Here is a 19,647-nt window from a genome sequence, read left to right as displayed (position 1 = left end):
TCTAGATTCTGGTGTACACTAAAGTTGAGAAGCACTACCCTACCACATTAGGCTTCCTGACTCTTCATTGGCTGATTTTCAAGCATGCCAATGATTAGTTCTTTTTATTATTATTATTATTATTATTGTGATGAAGATATACATAACAAAGCATATGCCAGCTCAATAATTTCTACAGGTACAATTCAGTGACATTGATTACATTCTTCAAGTTGTGCAGCCATTCTGGCTATCCTTTTCCAAATCATTCTACTACCATTAATATAAACTCAATGTCCCCTAAGCAAAACCCCCTCCCTCCTCCCATCTGCCTCTGATAACCACTAATAATCTATTTGCTCATATCATGTAAGTGAGATCATACAAGATTTGTCTTTTTGCATCTGACTTATTTCGCTCAGCATGCTTTCAGGGTTCATCCATGTTGTGGCATGCATCAGGACTTCATTTCTCTTTGCGATTATTATTCCATTGTGTGTATAGACCACATCTGATTTATCCATTCATCTGCTGATGGACATTTCAGTTGTTTCCACCTTTTGGCTTTTGGGAGAAGTGCTTCAGTGAACGCTGGTATTTAGATTTGTTTGTGTTTCTGCTCTCACTTCTTCTGGGTATATCCTAGGATTGGGATTCCTGAGTCATATGGTAGTTCTATGTTCAACTTTTTGAGGAACCGCTGAATTGTTTTCCACAGTGGCTTGAGAAAGAACTGCTTTTCAGAATCTGGTCGTGTTTGCAAACCAATTTTTGTTCCCCCTATGTTTCTAGGCAGTTGTGACTGGTAAAAGCTAAACTCAAATTACCTAAGACCTTTCCTTTGTGGATTAAGTAAGAATGATACTCCTAAGTAGGGTTTTCTTTGATTTTTTTAAAGTTGTAAACAGAGATCCATCTAAGAGAGCAACCAAACATGAAAACTTAATATTGATGTAGAGTTCAATGTTTTTCTAAAAAATAGAGTGAGACACTGAGTCATATTCAATTTCTGTAACTGTTTTGGTGATAGTGGAAATTTAGCTACTAACCATAAATTATTAGTTAGCATTATTTTCAGACATCTAAGCCAGTTTTTCTCCTTTCTTTAAGCATCTCACCCTCCTAGGCATTAATGCTAAGTGTTCCCTACAGAGTAAAGTTTCAGCCTTACCATGAGCGTATGCACATGCTCAAGCACAGATCTAAAATGACCTTTCTCCTTCCCTACCTGCGTTTTCCAACCCTTGGTCCCTGCCCCAAGATTTCGATCAATTAGAGACCTAACAGTAGCTTGACCTTGCAAACTGAGTGCTGAAGAGCTAAGAGTAGGGATCTAGTAATTCATTCACTAAATACTACTGAGTTCCTATACATACTAGGCTGTATGCACTATTCTATGCATCAGTGAACAAAGAAAAGTTTCTCTATGTGGAGTTTATATTCAAATGGGTAAGACACAAATAATAAACGAATAATATGTAAGGTGGGAGATAAGTGCTATACAGTGGTACAGGATAAAGAGAATGACTGGGCTGGCCATATTATACATTATTTTCTGTATACTCAGTACCTAGCATTCAAGCAGTTTTTGTTGAGTGAATGAACAAGCCTATAACAGGCTGGTAAGACTTGATGAGAACTTCTGTTTCATTGGGAAAGAGGTGATAATATTGTAGCCAATGAGATTTATCAAAATACCGGAAAAAAAAAAAAAAACCTCAAACCTGTCGCTGTTGAGTCAATTCTGACTCATGGCAACCCTATAGGACAGAGTAGAAATGCCCCATAGGGTTTCCAAGGAGCTGCTGGTGGACTCGAACTGCTGACCTCTTGGTTAGCAGCCAAGCTCTTAACCACTGAGCCACCAGGGCCCCTTATCAAAATACAGTGGCTCTGAATTCTGAGAGGTGAGAGTAGTATCATTAGAAACTAGAACAGAGAACAATGATAACCAAGTTCTGACATCTGACCAGGTTGGCCTAGAGGAAGAACAGGAAAGTCAAATACGAGACAACCAAAAGGAAGAGAATAGCAAGTTCTGTGCCCTTGTTTTAGGTTCTTGGGATATGATGGAAAGAAATTAGTAGTCTTTTGGGGGTTCTATTTACACAAACTCCTGGTTAGGATTTCAGCACCCACGCCCAGGGAAGGTCCTGAAACTAATCCTCTGCTTAGGAAAACAGAAGATGTCTGTAAGGGAAAAATAGTGAGAAAAATGATCAGAAAATGAGTAATCCCCCCCCCCATCCTAGAAACCCTAAAATAAACTTGAGTGTATCTTCAGGACAAGTTTTAAAAGAAACGGCGCTATTATACTTGAAAGTGCTTTAACAGAAAAAATATCTTGCATTCCTATTATTTGTTAGTATCTCTGGAAAATGCATTAGAAAAATAATAATTTTTGTTGATATCCAAAATACCTATTCCTTGGGCCAATTTCTAATATCCAGGGAAGGAGGGGTTGCAGAGTGAAAGATGGAACCACCCGTGTCATCCACATTGTCTTCTATTTTCCAGTCACCCAACACCCACCACCACCCCCACAATAGCGTCAGATTTATTATAGGAAAATTTTTTCATCCTGTTAACCATTCCAGAATATGATGAACTACTCTAAATATGATTTAAAGTCACATGTTTTTATAAATTAAAAAGGTGTTCTACCTTTTGTAGGATGGAAAAATCAGGTATGCTGAAGGAACTAGATGATCTCACCAACTCACAGCAGGGAGGTGTCATATATGTGAATGCTGATTAACAATCAACAAGCAACCAGGCACTAGAAAACTTGAGACTTTCTTTTAGAAGACAGTGGAAAGTTCCTTTTTTTAAGATGAGGGAAAAAAGGATCATGGAATTTTACTTGAAACGTAGAGACGTTTTGTATTTTTATAGGAAGGGAAAACATACATGAAAACAGAAAAAATAGATTTTATTAAAAGTCTAGATTTTCAGAACCCCATCCTTAACTCTTCCACATTAAATTTTACCTCATGAAACAATATGTTGAAAAGATAGAATAACAGTAAATCACTAGTTAAATAAAAAATCTCACACCAGTCAGAAGATTCTAGATAGGGAACTCAGGCAACAGGTAGGTATAAAGACATCTGACACCAAACTAGATTTTAGTACAAGTTCACCAGCCCTGTAGGAGTCTACGATACAGATTCCAGTTGGGTTTACATAGACTGTTCCAGTGAAGTCTGGGGAATAGATCAAAAAGTATATGAAACAGCAGCAAATAGTAGCTAAGGACTCATGAAAAGATATCCGATCAACACTTTAAATTTTTTTAAAAGCTGGCTAAAATAGGACTGCCTGGATTTTAACCCTGAATTTACCACTCACTAGCTGTGTTTAGTTATTAAACCTTTTTGCATCCGTAGTTTCATCACCTCTAAACTTGGAAGAGTAATAGTCTCTCATAGGATTATTGTAAAGTTTAACTGTGTGTAATGCTTAGAAAAACACAACACAGTATCTGGAACATAGTAGGCATTCAATATGTATTAGCTAGTATTTTAATATTATTGTTATATTGCTAAATGCACCCAGTTAATGGGACTACTTTTTTATATTTTCAAAAAAAAAAAGAATGGACAACATGTCTGATGCTCTCAGTCGACCATGTCTACATTACACATTTTTCAAACCACATAACTTAGGCCTTTCTTCCTACCACTCAGAACCAACTGTAGGCTCAAGCTTTTGGGGGAAAAAAACTTCTTAAAATAGGCTCTTTAACCCTAAGAGATGCCAGAAAATGTCACAAGCTACTTACCCAACATAAAAATATAATCTTTTCAATTACCTAGGGTTTAATTTATGAAATAATCAAAATCAAATTTGTGAGCTGTTTTAATCCTTGTTTTTTTCCCTCCTAGTAAGTTCATAATTCCAAATTTAATCATCAATCTCCAATCATTTATAGTCAAGTCAAGGTAAAGATTTTTAAAAGTTGACTTTTTTTGTTTTTAGGAATCATTTGTCTGCTATAATATTTCTTTTGTTAGAAATAGGATTTATGATGGTGAAACCCAGCATCCTATCAGACAAAAGAGTGCATAGGTTTTTTAAGAAACAAATCTTCTGGACCCATTTCAAAATGAAGCCCAAAAGACAGTGCATTGATGTAGAAATAGACTTTGGATATATTTCTACATAATAAAGTAAAACATAATATGCTTTTTAAATTAATCTCCAGTCTCAACCAGACACAGAAGGATGGAAAGCCTGAATTCTGTACCCACATAATTGACAGTCTGTAGAAACTCTGGGAACCATGCCACTGGTCTCCAACTTAGCATAGTTGGGAAATAACACATTCTTTTAAGAAGCACTCATCCAGGAAATGATTGGGCACAAAGCACACCAGTAAAAGGTCCAAAAACTTGTTTTATGAATGAAAAGCATAAGGTGTGCTGCTCAAAGCTGCTGCTCCCTGCGGAGTATAATTTCTCATTCTTCAGTTTTTATCACGGTGACAGAAGCAGGACTCTAACAGGAAAAAGAATCAGGTCAGCAACAAGAATAGTGTCCTGGACCATCTCGTAACTATTTTTAATCTGTTTCTATGTTTATCCCCATTCCAAGATCAGATCTTCCCATCTGCCACTCCCAACCAAAAAAAAAAAAGAAATGGTAGGCAGGAAAACACAGATTCAAACTAACTGATTTTATTCACACTTCTTATGAAAAGCAATTACATTTTTTACATGGAATCAATAACATATAGAGTAATACAAATCATAATAGTAATATATCTGACAGAAACACAATACAGGAGATAAATGAGAAAATTAAAAATAGCATACTTTAGTGATTAAATTTATACTATATTTTCTACTTATTTATAGCAGCATCTGTAAGATTTCCCTATTTGTTAACTAGTTAACTAGCAGCAAGATTTTAAAAATTATACAGATTCAGTAGATGTTTCTCTCCACGGTTTTATTCGTACAGAATTTATTATCACATTAACCAAGCAAAACCACTTCTATTCCTGAATAAAAAGGTAGGAAAAGATTTCATCAGTCACACCCCCACCCCACCCCCAAAAAAGGGGGAGGACGGAAGATGCGAAAAACTTACACGCAATGACAAAAAAAATCTCAAACCCCCTGACCAATTAATTATGGGTAGATTTTCTGGAGTCTGCATGTATGTGAGTGTCAGTAAATGAGTGAGTGAGTGTGTGAGTGAATAAATGCTGTGTTAACTTTATTTTATGATTGTATATTGCAGTTAAAAAATATGTGGAAGTTTCCAGGAGGCCTGTCAGAGCCTGGAGAAGATATTGGTGTGTATCCTACATATTTTAAATTGGCTTGAAAATGTTGAGGAAATTCAAATGTTTAGTTTCTTGCTTTATAATACCAAAGAATAAGGTTTAACATTTTCTAACTGGTTCAGACTGGGTCAGAAAATTTCAGAGAAGTTATTTCAGCACTGATATAAAATTAGAAGCAAAATTTATAACATTATAACCTATTCCATTAGTGTAAATAATACCACTAGGAGCATACCACCTTTTCTTCTGTTTAGGACTGCTTCTAGATTAATTTGTTTGGAAATGAGAAACTCTGGATGTACATCAGTAAATTTAGGATTATTTTGGATATGACTGAAGTTGTTGTTGGTATTAACCTACTAGAAAAGATCAATTCTTAACCATTCCTTCACAGAAATATGAATTTAAAAGAAGTTACTGTCAACTTTTCATGACTCCAGCTCATGAAATCGTAACTTTTAAAGTAACTTTGAAATAAGTGTTATAAAATCAAACCTACATGAATTAAACCCTTGGTCTCTCATTTTTTTCAATTATAGAACAGTGGTGGCATAATTCTTATCATTATGAAAATTTTATCTTTTCTTTCTTTTGATATTCAGGAAGCCAAAACACAGTAAAATGTCACATGAGAACATCTCAAATGAAAAATAACCCCCCAAAACAACTTACTGAGCTCTATGTTTAAGACAAGAAGATATGAAATAAGCTAAGAATTCTTTACTTCATTGTTTTTACAGGAAATAGACAAAGGAATAAACACAGAATTTTCCTACCTACTCCTTCAACCATTAGGTCAGAGTCAATTTCCATCAAAATAAATCAATAGATAATTCATTTGATATCAGTATTATTTCTCCATAACCTTTTCCTCAATATGAATGTTCCCATTCTCTTTAGCCAGCATTTATATAGGCAATTTCCTAATAATCGTTATTTAATTTAAAATGTATATATACCTAAAACTTAATTTCTAAAAATATTACACAAATCAAAATGTCATACATATATTAATAATATATAGCCAACTCCTAAAAACACTGCATTAAGATATATCCATAATAAATCTCTGTTTTAGGTACTTATTTAGTACTTACTGACTTTTTGTTTAGATTCTGCTTAGGTCTTCTAGTGACATAAAAGAGGATTCTGTAGTGATGCAAGTGCTGAAAGAAAAGGCCATTTATTCTAGAACACCTCATTGCCTCCTACTGTATGATACGTGAGCATGTGTGAACTAGTTAGCTTATCATTTGCACCCTTGAGAGAGGAAGCAATCCATACTGGGCAGAAAGAAGTCTGCAGGAGAAGGTTTGTGTAGCTTCTTCTCCTGAATTTTGCCTTCTCAAATGAATTGATTTTTTTAATTTGAATTATTATGGTTCCTCTGAATTTTAGATATACTTAAATCTAATTGAAGAAATACATGCATTATTATGGATCCTCTGAATTTCAGATATACTTATATTTAAATCTAACTGAAGAAATACATTTCCAAGCCAAATATATATAATTTTAGGTTGACATATACTCCAGAACCTTTCTTTAAGTCCAAATAATTAAGAATTCACTAGTTTTTTGTAAGTATATGTGGTTATTTGTCACAACAACCCACCTATCCAGAGATTATACATAGTTATGTCTCAACCATGCAGAATTAAAAAAAAAAGGAAAGGCTTCTAAGCAACAACTGGCATTCACTGTACTTCCTAGGGGTAGTAATTAAAGCTTGGCCTTGGATTTCATAAAACCCTAAAAGCAGCTGGAAAGGATACCTGACAGTAGAGGTCTGAAAGACTATGTCTGTATAAAGACATTTCTGTTTTATAGCACAGTACAATAATAGATATTCTTAACAGTGAAGCCAAATCATCTAAGAATTATTTAAGCCCTGTGTTTAGGAAAGTATATACTATACATTAAGAATATCGCCATCACAGATGGCTAAACATTCATATTGACTCTTAGGTAGTGAACACTAGTTACCTGGGAAATACATTTGTTTGGAATTCTTCATTCTTGGTAATATTGGGTAAATGAAGCATCATTGTTCATAGTGTTAAGAAGAAGAAAAAAAAAATTAGGAGGGCCGCATACAAAATAGAAAGCAATTCTCAAAGCTGTAGTATAATACTCTAGGTGTACAAAGGGTATCTCAAGAGTCAAGGTTAAAAATGGACAAGTTGTACTGACAGGAAGACAATCATCTGCATTAGCCAAAGGACTGCAAAGCAGCTGGTCTAGTCAAGAGATCACTGGTCTACGAGAATCAGAGGGAAACACCAGGGAACTCCACATTTTGCAAAACTTTTCCTATTATTTTATTTCAACCTTAATCCTATTATTAATTCTATTATTAAATATTACAAAATAGAAATAACAAATAAAACTCCATTTCATTATTGTTGCATACCTAAACAAAACACTATGACATATTTAAACATATTTCTTAATCCGCAAAAATAAAAACAAAAACCTCTTGGTTTTTTCTATGTTCTCTATAGCTATAAAACAGTAAATGTTACTTCGGTTCAATTTACAGTGCATTAAAATAATAAAGACACAACAAAATAAAGCACTTCTATCTTGATAAAACATTTAAATTGATGTCCAAATCCTTGGGGCAGACATTTCCACCTTGAAGTGGAAAGGGTCTTTCAGACACTGAATACAAAGACTCTTATTTGCCCATTCAATTTTCAGTCTAGTTAGATGCTGGTTCAAGTTAAACTGCTCAAAACCACTTCAGCATCTCTAATTTTGAATCAGCTGCTGTGATGACTGCTGAGCAAGGCAGATTCACTCACTAGCTCCATCCTGGTGCTTCTGGGCCATGAACAACCAAGATTCATGAAGTAATCCCAACACTTGATTAGTGGCGCTAAGAACTAAACAGGACCCCAATGGTCATTTTTCAAAGAATTTAAAGAAAAAAATATAAACATTTAAATAATAGTTAAGTGAGATTGGCAAATAGCATTATATAAAATTTAAGACTAGTGCCACAATCTTTAATAGCAGATTAAAAATTATTTTTCTTATTCAGGAAAGTTCCTCTTTTTGTAACCTAGAGTCTCATTTTATTTTTTCAGTTTCAAAGTATTAATTAGGGCGAATCTCTATTATAAGGGAAGTCAGTATGGAATTCAAAATGGGCAGATAAATGTCTTATAGAACACTTTACTCTTCCCATGCATCTTTCCAGAACAGTCCCTTAACAGAAAAACCAAGAGCTTATCCAGGGAGTTGGTAAGACAATCAGTCTACAGGCAAGCACATGAGAGTTGAGACATTTTTCATCAACTCCTTCCTCTTTGCCTATTCTTCACCAATAGGACTACTACAAGGCAAATATAATTTACTATTTGACAAGTAAGAACAATGGAGGCATTAAAGAGTATTTGAAGGAAAAACTCTGCCTGTGGCAATTGTGACGCTTCCCAGCAAAGTGGGCAGTGACGGTTGTAAGCGCTTCTCATAAATGCTTTGGGAGACAATGACAGAGCATCACAAAATTAGGGAAAGCCCACTTAGGGAGTTCATCTGGACCTTTAGAGAAAGCAGCCACAAAAATGCCTGAATGGCAATAAAAATACTGCCCCAGAAATTTACATATAATTGAAAAAAGTAAACCTTATAAAATATGAAAACTTCTGTTGCATTATAAAATTCTGCATACTGCAAGTTCTTTGAAAACTTCTGATGAAATAAGTTCAGTGTTTTGTAGTCTTACCTCAAGAAACAAAGGAAATGCCAAAAATTACTAGAGTGGGATTGCACTGACAGCTTAACTACTGGGGCAGTAACCTTCTCTTCAAAATGCTGATGAAGGAATCTGCTAAATGCCTTCTGACACTTGACAGTCTCACAGGAGATCACCAGGAGAGATGAGAGTCATTGCATAGTTCAGTACATTCTGCAGCTCAACAGGCTTTTATAAGGAAAATGGATCTCTTATTCTCAATGCTGATATATATAAATTCAGGCAGTTTTCATGGATGATCAGGAGCAGGATAAACCAAACCTGTTGCCTTCGAGTTGATTCTGACTCATAACGACCCTATAGGACAGAATAGAACTGCCCCATAGTTTCCAAGGCTGAAATCTTTACAGAAGCAGACTGCCACATCTTTCTCCAACAGAGTAACTAGTGGATTTGAACGGCTGACCTTTCGGTCAGCAGCCAAGCACTTAAGATATATGCAGGAATATCAACTGAGCTTTGCAACATGTGTTTTAACTTTTGCAGCATATGTTTTTTACTTTTTGGGAAGTAGAGAAGAGGGTAGAAAGACGTGACCCCAAAAATGCACAGGTGGATAAGCCTGGAAGTAGCAGCCAAAGAAACATTCAGTTATTTTAAAACTTGTTAGATATATATACAGTGGTAAGAAAATACTTTGGTAGTACACACCATTTCAGGATGTCCAGAATGCAAGGAGTTTGTGCTGAAAACTTTATTTTCTTAGGGTGGAGTTTTACTTTTGAACATTTAGATAATATTACTTTAACTGAAAATCGTCAGTGATAAAGTCTCTGGAAATGTGCTCCTTGTTGATTTGTACATCTTTCTTTTACGTAGGAGACACAGCAGTTCGAGAAGTTTTTGAAGAGACTGGTATAAAATCAGAATTCAGATCCCTCCTGAGTATTCGGCAACAGCACGCCAATCCAGGAGCTTTTGGGAAGTCAGATATGTATATCATCTGCCGCTTAAAGCCATGTTCATTCACCATAAATTTTTGCCAGCATGAATGTTTAAGGTGTGAGTGGATGGATCTCAGTGACCTGGTCAAGACTGAAAATACGACTCCCATCACCAGCAGAGTTGCTAGGCTGATGCTGTATGGGTTCAGAGAAGGATTTGACAAGATCGATCTGACCATGGAAGAACTCCCAGCAGTTTACACAGGCCTGTTCTATAAACTCTATCACAAGGAACTCCCAGAGAGTTACAAAACTATGGCAGGAATGTACTAAATTCACATTTGCATGTTTAAAAAGTTTCAAAGTAAATTTACATATAGATTAATGTGTGCCACATTACAAGAAGTAGTGGACATTTTGAGTAATTAACTAAATATCTGACTTTAATTTTCTAATGTGTATGGTTTTTATGAAGAAAATTTGTTTATAAATGTGCACATTTTGAAAGCCCCTTTTCAAATAAAGTAAATGTATGAAAAGGATTGTAGCTCTAAGTAAGCTCCACCAGGTAAAGATAAATGCTATACGAAAGAGGGAAAGTCTATATATTTTCCAAGAATTTTTGTCGTTTTTGTTTACTCAGGCAATGGTTAAATATTTTACTGGTAGATAAAAGGTGATCCAACCAGTTATCCAAACTGAGCAGATGACTGTACACATTTCTTTTTCTCTCATTAACAAATTTCTAAAATATCCCTCTTCTTTCACGTGAAATGAGATTAGATGTTGCCATTAAGATCAGCTCTTAGCAGACATCGGAAGAAAAAGTATAGCCTTCTGTCCAGGTCCTGTTTTGGATCCAAGTTTATACTGCCCCGTTCGTTTCAGTGCCACGTACCAACTGGTGTATTTCCTTGATCGATAAGTATTGTAGTTATTAGATTCCAGTCGTTCAAAAAAGAAACATTCATCTGTTACACATTTCTGAAAAATAAAGGAAGAATTAGTTGTTGTTGTTATTATTATTATACTTTTCATATTAAATATTTATGATAGTACCATGTCCATTCTGCTCAACCAGCAGCAGTGACCTTGGGTTCAGCAGGGCAGTCAAATTAACAAAACTCAATAGGCCATAATCTGCCCCAGATGAGCTCCACAGGATACAAAACGGGCACAGCCTGTCAGTAGGACAGTCTCAGGTATGTCTCTTCAGTAGGAGAGTCCGGGGAACATGCATTCTCCAGGTCAACAGTTAGGCAGTGAGAGCACACAGCTAATCCAGGACCTACACTCAGTCAGACTTGAAACACTCCATGAACATGGCTTTCAGGGGCCCCCACGAAGGGGCACAAGAGGCACACTCCGCTCAGAAAAGCCCAAAGATATGGCTTCTGGTTAGGTATGTATAGTCCATCCACACTCCTCCCAGCCCAGAGACATTACCAATCACGTCATGTTCACTTTTGCCAGGGTTCTAGTACAACAGTGCTAGAAGGTTAACCCAGGGTAATCCTCCCATGAAGGAGGAGTTTTGTTGACCTTTTTACTCACAGAAACAGAATTAACTCCCTAAATTATAACACAATTTTCTAGTGACTAACATTTCTAAGGCATAAAAAATAGTTTATCTTATAGAAAATAGCTAATGGTATATAATGAGTCGAGATGGATTGACACGTGGCTGCAACAATGGGCTCAAACACAGCAACGATTGTGAGGATGGTGCAGAACCAGGCACTGTTTTGTTCTGCTGGACCCAGGGTCACTAGGAGTTGCAACCAACTCAACAGCACCTTACAACAACAACAATATACAATGCCAACAAATTATATTGGAACATTATATTACATGTAATTAGCATTCTCGAAACACTTAATGAAGAATATGTAACATAGAACATACTGATTTTTGGCAGTCTCTTGTAGGCAGAAATACTCTGCCTTTTTATTTCAGTTTAACTGTTTATCAGAAAAATAAATAACTTGCTTTCAAATGGTTGAACCTACTATTACAAGTAATGGAGTCTAAGAGGCTACCACATTATTTAAGGTGAATGTTCAAAATCAAATGACTTATTCACTTTAAAGAAAAAAGGGAAAAACCATTTATTTTTATATTACAATTATGTACACATAACAATTGAATGGCTTTATATAAACTCATCTAGAAAACCATATAAATTTATACACAGTAATCTACATATAAGGAGTCCCAGTAGCATAATGGTTAAGTGCTCCACTGCTAACCAAAAGGTCAGTGGTTCAAACCCACCAGCGGCTCCAAGGGAGAAAAGATGTGGTGGTCTGCTCCCATAAAGATTACAGCTTAGAAAACCCTATGGGGCAGTTCTACTGTGTCATATAGGATCACTATGAGTCAGAATTGACAGCACACAACAACACCAATCTACATAATATATATAGAAGATGTATACACAGATATAGTATATAAACACATGGTTTTGATGATTATACCACATTCCAGCTTATTTCCATATACTCAAATCTGGGAAACTTCAGATTTGGGAAAACCCACATTCAAAATACGTGTACCTTTTCCCAGATTCTTTGTTTCCAAGATAAACTAAACAATGGCACAAACTGTGAGAAAAACAAATTAATAAGCAATGAAAAGAGCTGGCACAATAACCAAAATGAAACGGAAAGGCCTCCCGAAGACTTACAAGCGAACAACACGTGTCTCAGCCATCTAAAGTCATGGTGTGATATTCGATCCTATAATCTGCTTCTGGGGGTAAGAATTCTACTAGAAATGTAATTGGCTTTAATATTTTGACCTGTTAATTGAATTTTTAAAAACTGAAATACACACTAGATTGCCCATTATGCCACACATCATTAAAAAGAAATTTAAGTCTTTCCGACTCAAATCATAGCTAGCCTTCCATAAGGACTTAGCTATAATGATACACAGGACTGTCTTGTTCATAACAATTCACATGTGATAACAATGAGACACTTAGACCAAGAATAATGTAGAATTCCGAATCCAATACTTTCACTTTATGTCTTCAGTGAAATATATTATGCTTCTGTGTTAACCGAAGTTAACTGTGTTACTTTCTTTTGTCATTTTTAGTGCCACTGATAAAAAAAAGTCTTCCCTTTCTCTATTCCAGGTTTAAGATCAGGAGTACACAGGAAGAGGAAGTAAAGAATTAAAGGAAAAGTCATAGTGATCATAAAAATAACAAAAGGCCTGCCTTGACATCACAGGCCAGTTCCCTACAGGTAGGCTTAAACAACATCATTCAGGACATTGATGTTTAATTTTCTGGGGCTCTGTCAACTTCCAGAGTGCTCCACCTTGCTAGCTGGCACTCCCTACAATGCTTGGCCTAATGGAGTACTTACCATGCCAATAATGTTTGCCTTTTCAGCCAACTCCTAATATTTCAGAGAAAAGAAATAGTACCAGGGATTAAGTTGAGGTATCATGGAACCCACAATATTTTTCTTTCTTTCTTTTTTTTTTTTTTTTTTTACAGAGGTTACTTGTACCTTTACAAAAGAAGAGGAAGGAAAGAAAAACTTGTATGTGTGCTGAATGTTCAGCAATAAATTTACTACCCAGCTGTCTGGCACTTGAAAACAAACTGCATTATTTTTGTAGTAGGGCCATAATTCAGTTCTCAAGAAAACCAGACATTTAAAAGTCCAATGTAAGTACAATTTTCAATTTTCCTCATTCTAAGTTTAGAAATCATCTCCAGTAACTGTGATCTCAGTCTTTATTAAAAATTGGTGCAATATAATTTTTATTAATGTTTATAAACATATTTAGTTTTTTTCCTATTCTCAATATTTACCTACTCACCATCCCAAACTTAACAGAAAAAAGCAGTCTTCAGAGGAACAACATCACAGAGGAGATAAATAACTGGCCTCTAAGGAGTCCCTGGGTGATGCAAACAGTTAACACTCTCAGCTGCTAACCAAAAGGTTGGGGGTTCAAGTCCACTCAGAAGCTGTACAGAATAAAGGCCTGGTGATATACTTCCAAAACATCAGCCATTTAAAACCCTATGGAGCAGTTCTACTCTGACACACATGGAGTCAACTTGAGTCAGAACTGACTTTACAGTTTTGGTTTTTCAGGGCTTCTAACAACTTACTCCTTGCCTTCAAGGCCTTATTTTAGATAGGCCTATGAGTTGGGAAATAATCCCTTAATTCCTGATTATTGATTGTTTTCATGCACATCATTTCATTCAAATATCACAACAATCTTGTGACATAATTATCCTGCTCATTAACAAACGAGGAAACTAAAGTTCAGTGCTCTTAGTAACTTATTATTTCAGATTGTGGACACCCTTTGCCCATGTGTGATACATTATCAAATTAAGTTTTTCTTTATTTTCATTCATTTTAAATTAAAAAATAATTTTGGAGTCCAGGAAGCACAAATTTCAAATAATGCATTTATTCAGTCAATGCATTTTTTTTTTTTTCCTTTTAGGCACCTGGTATTAATCAGTGAATAAAACTGACAAAGGTTTCCACCTTTGTGATGTTCAGATTCTGGCTGGGGGAGTCACACAATAAGCAATAAAATTACTGAGTATATCATATTATATTTCAAAATATTATAAATGCTATGGAAATAAGTAAAGCTAAGCAGGGTAAGAGGAATCTGGAATAGTGGTGGTAAGGATTAGGTTGCAATATTAAGTAATTAGCAGGTCGTGATAGGTTAATAAAGTAAAATTTGAGAGAATACTTGAAGGAGGTGAAGGAGTTATTAATCCAGATGTCTGACAGAAGAGCATTCCAAGCAAAGGGAATAACCCACACCGAAGCCATACAACAGGATCATGCCTGCAGTATGTGAGGGGCAGTAAGAAGGCCAGTGTGGATCCAGTAGAAGGTTTGAGGAGAGGAGTAGGAAATAAGGTCAGAAAGGTAATGAGATGGGAAAGCGGGCCACATCCTGTAGAGATTTGTAGACTATCTGAAGTATTTTGGCTCCTGCTCTGAGTAAAATAGGGAGCCACTGTAGGCTTCTGACATATTCTGGTTGCAAACGCTATTGAGGGCGAATGGAATAAGTGAAGACAACAGCTAAAGTCTTGTTCAGTAACATAGGAAGTGGGAGAATGGTGGCTCAGACCATGGTGGCGGCAGAGGAGATGGTAATAAGCTGTTTGATTGTGAATATATTTTGAAGGTAGAGTCAACAGGGTTTCCTGACAGACTGAGTGTGCAGTGTGAAAGAAACAGAGGAATCCAGGAAGTTTATTTTCTGGAATGATGGACTTGCCATCAAATGATGGGGAAAACTATGAGTGGGAGCAGGTTTCATTGGAAAAGATGAAGAATTCAGTTTTGGACATGTTGAGTTTGAGATGCGTATTAGACACCCAAATACAGATGAGTAAGAAGTTAGATCATCAAGTCTAGAATTCATAAGACACCTGGAAGTATAAATGTGGCAGCTATAGACACATAAATGTCAGTGGACATTTGGAGGAATATGATTGTGAGCAAAATATCACTCTAGCTGATTGCTATAAAAATTCACTACTAACCTGTACCTGTATCATTCCAGCCATACTAAAACATTTTTTTCAGTTTCTCAACATGCCACATTCTCCCTAGATCCTGAACTTTTGCACATGCTGCCTTCCCCCTATCTTTTCAAATGACTAAATCCTACTGATCCCCTCAGATCCTGTTTTAAATGTTGCTTTCTCCAGAAAGCCCTCCCTGATTGCCCACTCTAGGTCAGGCACCAGACTCTATGTGTATCCACATCACTTTCCCTCTCATGTCGTCGTCGTTAGTTGCTGTGGCGTCTATTCTGACATGTGTCACAGAGCAGAACTGCTTCCTAGGGTTTTCTTGGCTATAATCTCAATGGAAGCAGACTGTCAGGTCTTTCTTCCAAGGTACCGCTGGGTGGGTTCAAACTGCCAGCCTTTAGGTTAGCAGTCAAGCAAAACCATTTGCACCATCTAGGGACTTTAATAGATATTCTAAATTGAATTAACAAAGTTAAAGGGAAAAAAAGAAGGAGGAAAAAAGGAGCATGTAAACAAGATGAGTGATTCTAGCAACTTGGGTATCTTAAATAATTCTTAGAAATTAACTTGCTGTTGCTTTATTTTTTCTTTCTCATGCTAAATTGTTATTGCCGGGTGCTGTCGAGTCAATTCTGACTCACAGTGATCCCATGTGACAGAGTAGAACTGCTCCATAGGGTTATGTAGGCTGTAATCTTTACGGAAGTAGATTACCAGGTCTTTCTCCACAGAGCCACTGGGTGGGTTCGAACCAGCAACCTTTCGGTTAGCAGCAAGCACTTAGCTGGAATCAATGTGCCACCAGGGCTGCTTCATGCTGAAATAGACTGAGTTTGATTCATATTTCAGAATTTAATCATTAACTTGCATTAACATACCAAAGCATTTTTTTTTTAAATTATAGCGTAACATCACCTGGGTGTTTTAAGAAAGTACACGAAGACAGTGGTTCACAACCTCGCATGTAGTACACCTACTGCAGTATATCGTTAAAGTCACAAAGTTCCTATACAATTTTCTGTTTTATAAATTAGATCAGATATAAGATTACCTCTATTGTAATATCATCCTCACTCACTTGCATTCTCTTTTTTTTTTCATGTGAGAGAAAAGGGATGGAGTTGGAGCTCATCACCAGGAACAGACTGAATACCTGCGTGTGCCCATAGTGGTGTAACTTACAAGCAAGTAATCCACTGTGTGTTGTGATGGAAAGAGAGGATTGAGAACTGTTTTACCAGGGCACACAAATTCTGTTGACTCTGGAGGGCCTTTGGACTCTCTAGCTCCTGGTTTCTTAGTTTTTTGGGAATATAATCCATCTCCCTGAAATTAGCATCTTGTAATGTGCTTCAAGTTGGCTTGTTAGTATGACTTCTATTATCTCAGCTTTTTTGGTGTAATATTTATGGAGCATCTACTATGTGACAGGCACATCACTCAACTTTGCTTCCTCCTTGCTCATGCTAATAACCACAGAATTGGAAGTTGAGAAATACTAATTTATTTGAAATGCTAGAAAGTGTGTTAAGTTACAATAATTATAATAAATGAATTCTAAAAGGTGTGTAACCTGAAAAATGTTTGTATACATAAATAAATATTACAGGATGTATATGTATATGAAAGTGATACACGCCTGTCATGTGTTACTGGTTGGGGAACACCTCAAGGCTTCCCCAAAGACTGTCCACATAAACCAGCTTAGCTCAGGGTCCTCTCAGAAGGGTCCAATAAACATTTGTTCATGGTGATGATGATGATGCTAATGATTTTAAAGATGGTGCTAGGAGCTGGACCCCTTGTAGGAATATCTGCATAGGAAAGAATCAATGTAGTTTGAAAAAAGCAAAATAAACATTTTAAATAATTTGATATGTTTTGTCAAGATCTTTACTTCACTTTGAAATTTCAAAAAGAAAATAATGTTAGATGGTTATACAAATTGAAAAAGAGTTTAAGTATAAAATATTTTAAGACACAGAAACTGATCCTAGGCAAATGGAGGGAGACAGGTTTCTCACTGTTAAGGGTGGAAGGTTACAGACAAGCAAAGGGGTAATCCTAGAATGATTTATGTGGTATTGGATTAAGGCTGGAGACATCAGTATGAACTCACGTTTAGCTTAATATATATACAGATGGATATATAGACAACTATGTGGTTAAGAGCTCGGGTGCTAACCAAAGGGTAAGCAGTTCGAATCCACTAGCAGCTCCTTGGAAACCCTATGGAGCAGTTCTACTCTGTCCTATAGAGTTGTTATGAGTCGGAATCTACTTGATGGCAACAGGTATGTATATGTGCATGGGTTAGTACAGGCATACCTTGGAGATATTGCAGGTTTAGTTCCAGACCACCACAATAAAGTGAGTGACATAAATTTTTTGGTTGACCAGCGCATATAAAATTTATGTTTATACTATACTGTAGTCTATTAACTGTGCAATAGCATTATGTCTTAAAAAAAACAATGTACACACCTTAATTGAAAAATACTTTATTGTAAAAAAATGCTAACCATCATCTGAACCTTCAGCAAGTCATAATCTTTTTGCTGGTGGAGGAGCCTGCCTCAGTGGTGATGGCTGGTGACTGATCAGGGTGGTGGTTGCTGAAGGCTGGAGTGGCTGTGGAAATTTCTTAAAATAAGACAATGAGTTTCACCTCGATTGACTTCCTTTCATGAAAGATTTCTCTGCAGCATGCAATGCTGTTTGATAGCATTTTACGCACAGTAGAACTTCTTTCAAAATTGGAGTCAATCCTCTCAAACTCTGCTACTGCTCTGTCAACTAAGTTTAAGTAATTTGCTAAATCCTTTGTTGTCATTTCAACAATATTCATAGCATCTTCATCAGAAGTAAATTCCATCTCAAGAACCACTTTCTTTGCTCATCCATAAGAAGCAACTCCTCATCCATTAAGGTTGTGTCATGAGATTGCAGCGAATTCAGTCATATCTTCAGGCTCCACTTCTAATTCTAGTTCTCTTGCTATTTCCCCCACATCTGCAGTTGTTTCCTCCATTGAAGTATTAAACCCATCAAAGTCATCCATGAGGGTTGGAATCAACTTCTTCCAAACTCCTGTTAATGCTGGTATTTTGACCTCCTCCCAAGAATCAGTAACGTTCTTAATGGCATCTAGAATGGTGAATCCTTTCCAAAAGGATTTCAGTTTACTTTGCTCAGATCCATCAGCTGCCACTATCTATGGCAGCTATAGCCTTACAAAATATATTTTTTAAATAAATAAGACTTGAAAGTCTAAATTACTCCTTGATCCATGGGCTGCAGAATGGATGTTGTGTTATCAGGCATGAAAACAACATTAATCTCCTTGTACATCTCCATCAGAGCTCTTAAATGACCAGGTGCATTATTAATGAGGAGTAATATTTTGAAAAGAATCTTTTTTCTGAGCAGTAGGTCTCAACAGTGGGCTTAAAATATTCAGTAAACCATGTTGTAAACAGATATGCTGTCATCCATACTTTGTTGCCCCATTTATAGAATATAGGCAGAGTAGATTTAGCATAATTCTTAAGGGCTCTAGGACTTTCAGAATGGTAAATAAGCACTGGCTTCAACTTAAAGTCACCAACTGCATTAGCCCCTAACAAGAGAGTCAGCCTGTCCTTTGAAGCTTTGAAGCCAGGCATTGACTTCTCCTCTAGCTATGAAAGTCCTAGATGGTATCTCCTTCCAGTATAAGGCTGTTTTGTCTACATTGAAAATTTGTTCTTTTATCCTAGTCACCTTCATCAGTTATCTTAGCTAGATCTTCTGGATAACTTGCTGCAGCTTCTACATCAGCACTTGCTGCTTTACCTTATACTTTTATGTTGTAGAGATGGCTTCTTTCCTTAAACCCCTTGAACCAACCTCTGTCAGCTTCGAACTCTTCTTCTGCAGCTTCCTCACCTCTCTCAGACTTCACAGAATTGAAGAGAGTTAGGGTCTTGCCCTGGATTAGACTGGCTTAAGAGAATGTTGTGGCTGGTATGATCTTCTATCCAGACCACTAAAACTTTCTCCATATCAGCAATAAGGCTGTTTCATTTTCTCATCATTCATGTGTTCTCTGGAGTAGCACTTTTAATTTCCTTCAAGAACTTTTCCTTTGCATTCACAACTTAGCTAACTGTTTGGTGCAACAGGCCTAGCTTTCGGCCTG

General features: G+C 36.4%; 2 protein-coding genes and 1 long non-coding RNA gene across 3 annotated transcripts in view; 2 read left to right on the top strand and 1 right to left on the bottom strand.

Annotated features, from left to right (window-relative positions):
* Positions 1 to 10,450, top strand: part of LOC101361388 (nucleoside diphosphate-linked moiety X motif 6) — a 30,417-nt gene extending 19,967 nt beyond the window's left edge. The window contains exons 3-4 of the mRNA XM_023741155.1: positions 5,227 to 5,281; positions 9,855 to 10,450. Of these exons, the coding sequence (XP_023596923.1) occupies positions 5,227 to 5,281; positions 9,855 to 10,252 (453 nt within the window). The 3' untranslated portion in view covers positions 10,253 to 10,450. The remainder of the gene's footprint in view (positions 1 to 5,226; positions 5,282 to 9,854) is intronic.
* A 133-nt stretch (positions 10,451 to 10,583) lies between these two features.
* FGF2 (fibroblast growth factor 2) overlaps positions 10,584 to 19,647 on the bottom strand; it is a 99,494-nt gene continuing 90,430 nt past the window's right edge. Inside the window, 1 exon segment of the mRNA XM_023741126.1 lies at positions 10,584 to 10,903. Coding sequence (XP_023596894.1) covers positions 10,718 to 10,903 — 186 coding nt within the window. The 3' untranslated portion in view covers positions 10,584 to 10,717.
* LOC111822410 (uncharacterized) lies at positions 11,653 to 17,729 on the top strand. The gene is made up of 3 exons (XR_002825681.1): positions 11,653 to 13,173; positions 13,431 to 13,604; positions 16,576 to 17,729. It is a non-coding gene; the product is annotated as an uncharacterized LOC111822410 (long non-coding RNA).

The sequence above is a fragment of the Trichechus manatus genome, unplaced genomic scaffold (assembly GCF_000243295.1).
Source record: "Trichechus manatus latirostris isolate Lorelei unplaced genomic scaffold, TriManLat1.0 scaffold00174, whole genome shotgun sequence".
NCBI classification, from domain to species: domain Eukaryota; kingdom Metazoa; phylum Chordata; class Mammalia; order Sirenia; family Trichechidae; genus Trichechus; species Trichechus manatus.
The sequence above is the reverse complement of the archived record's forward strand: the minus strand, read 5'-3'. Positions and strand labels throughout refer to the sequence as shown.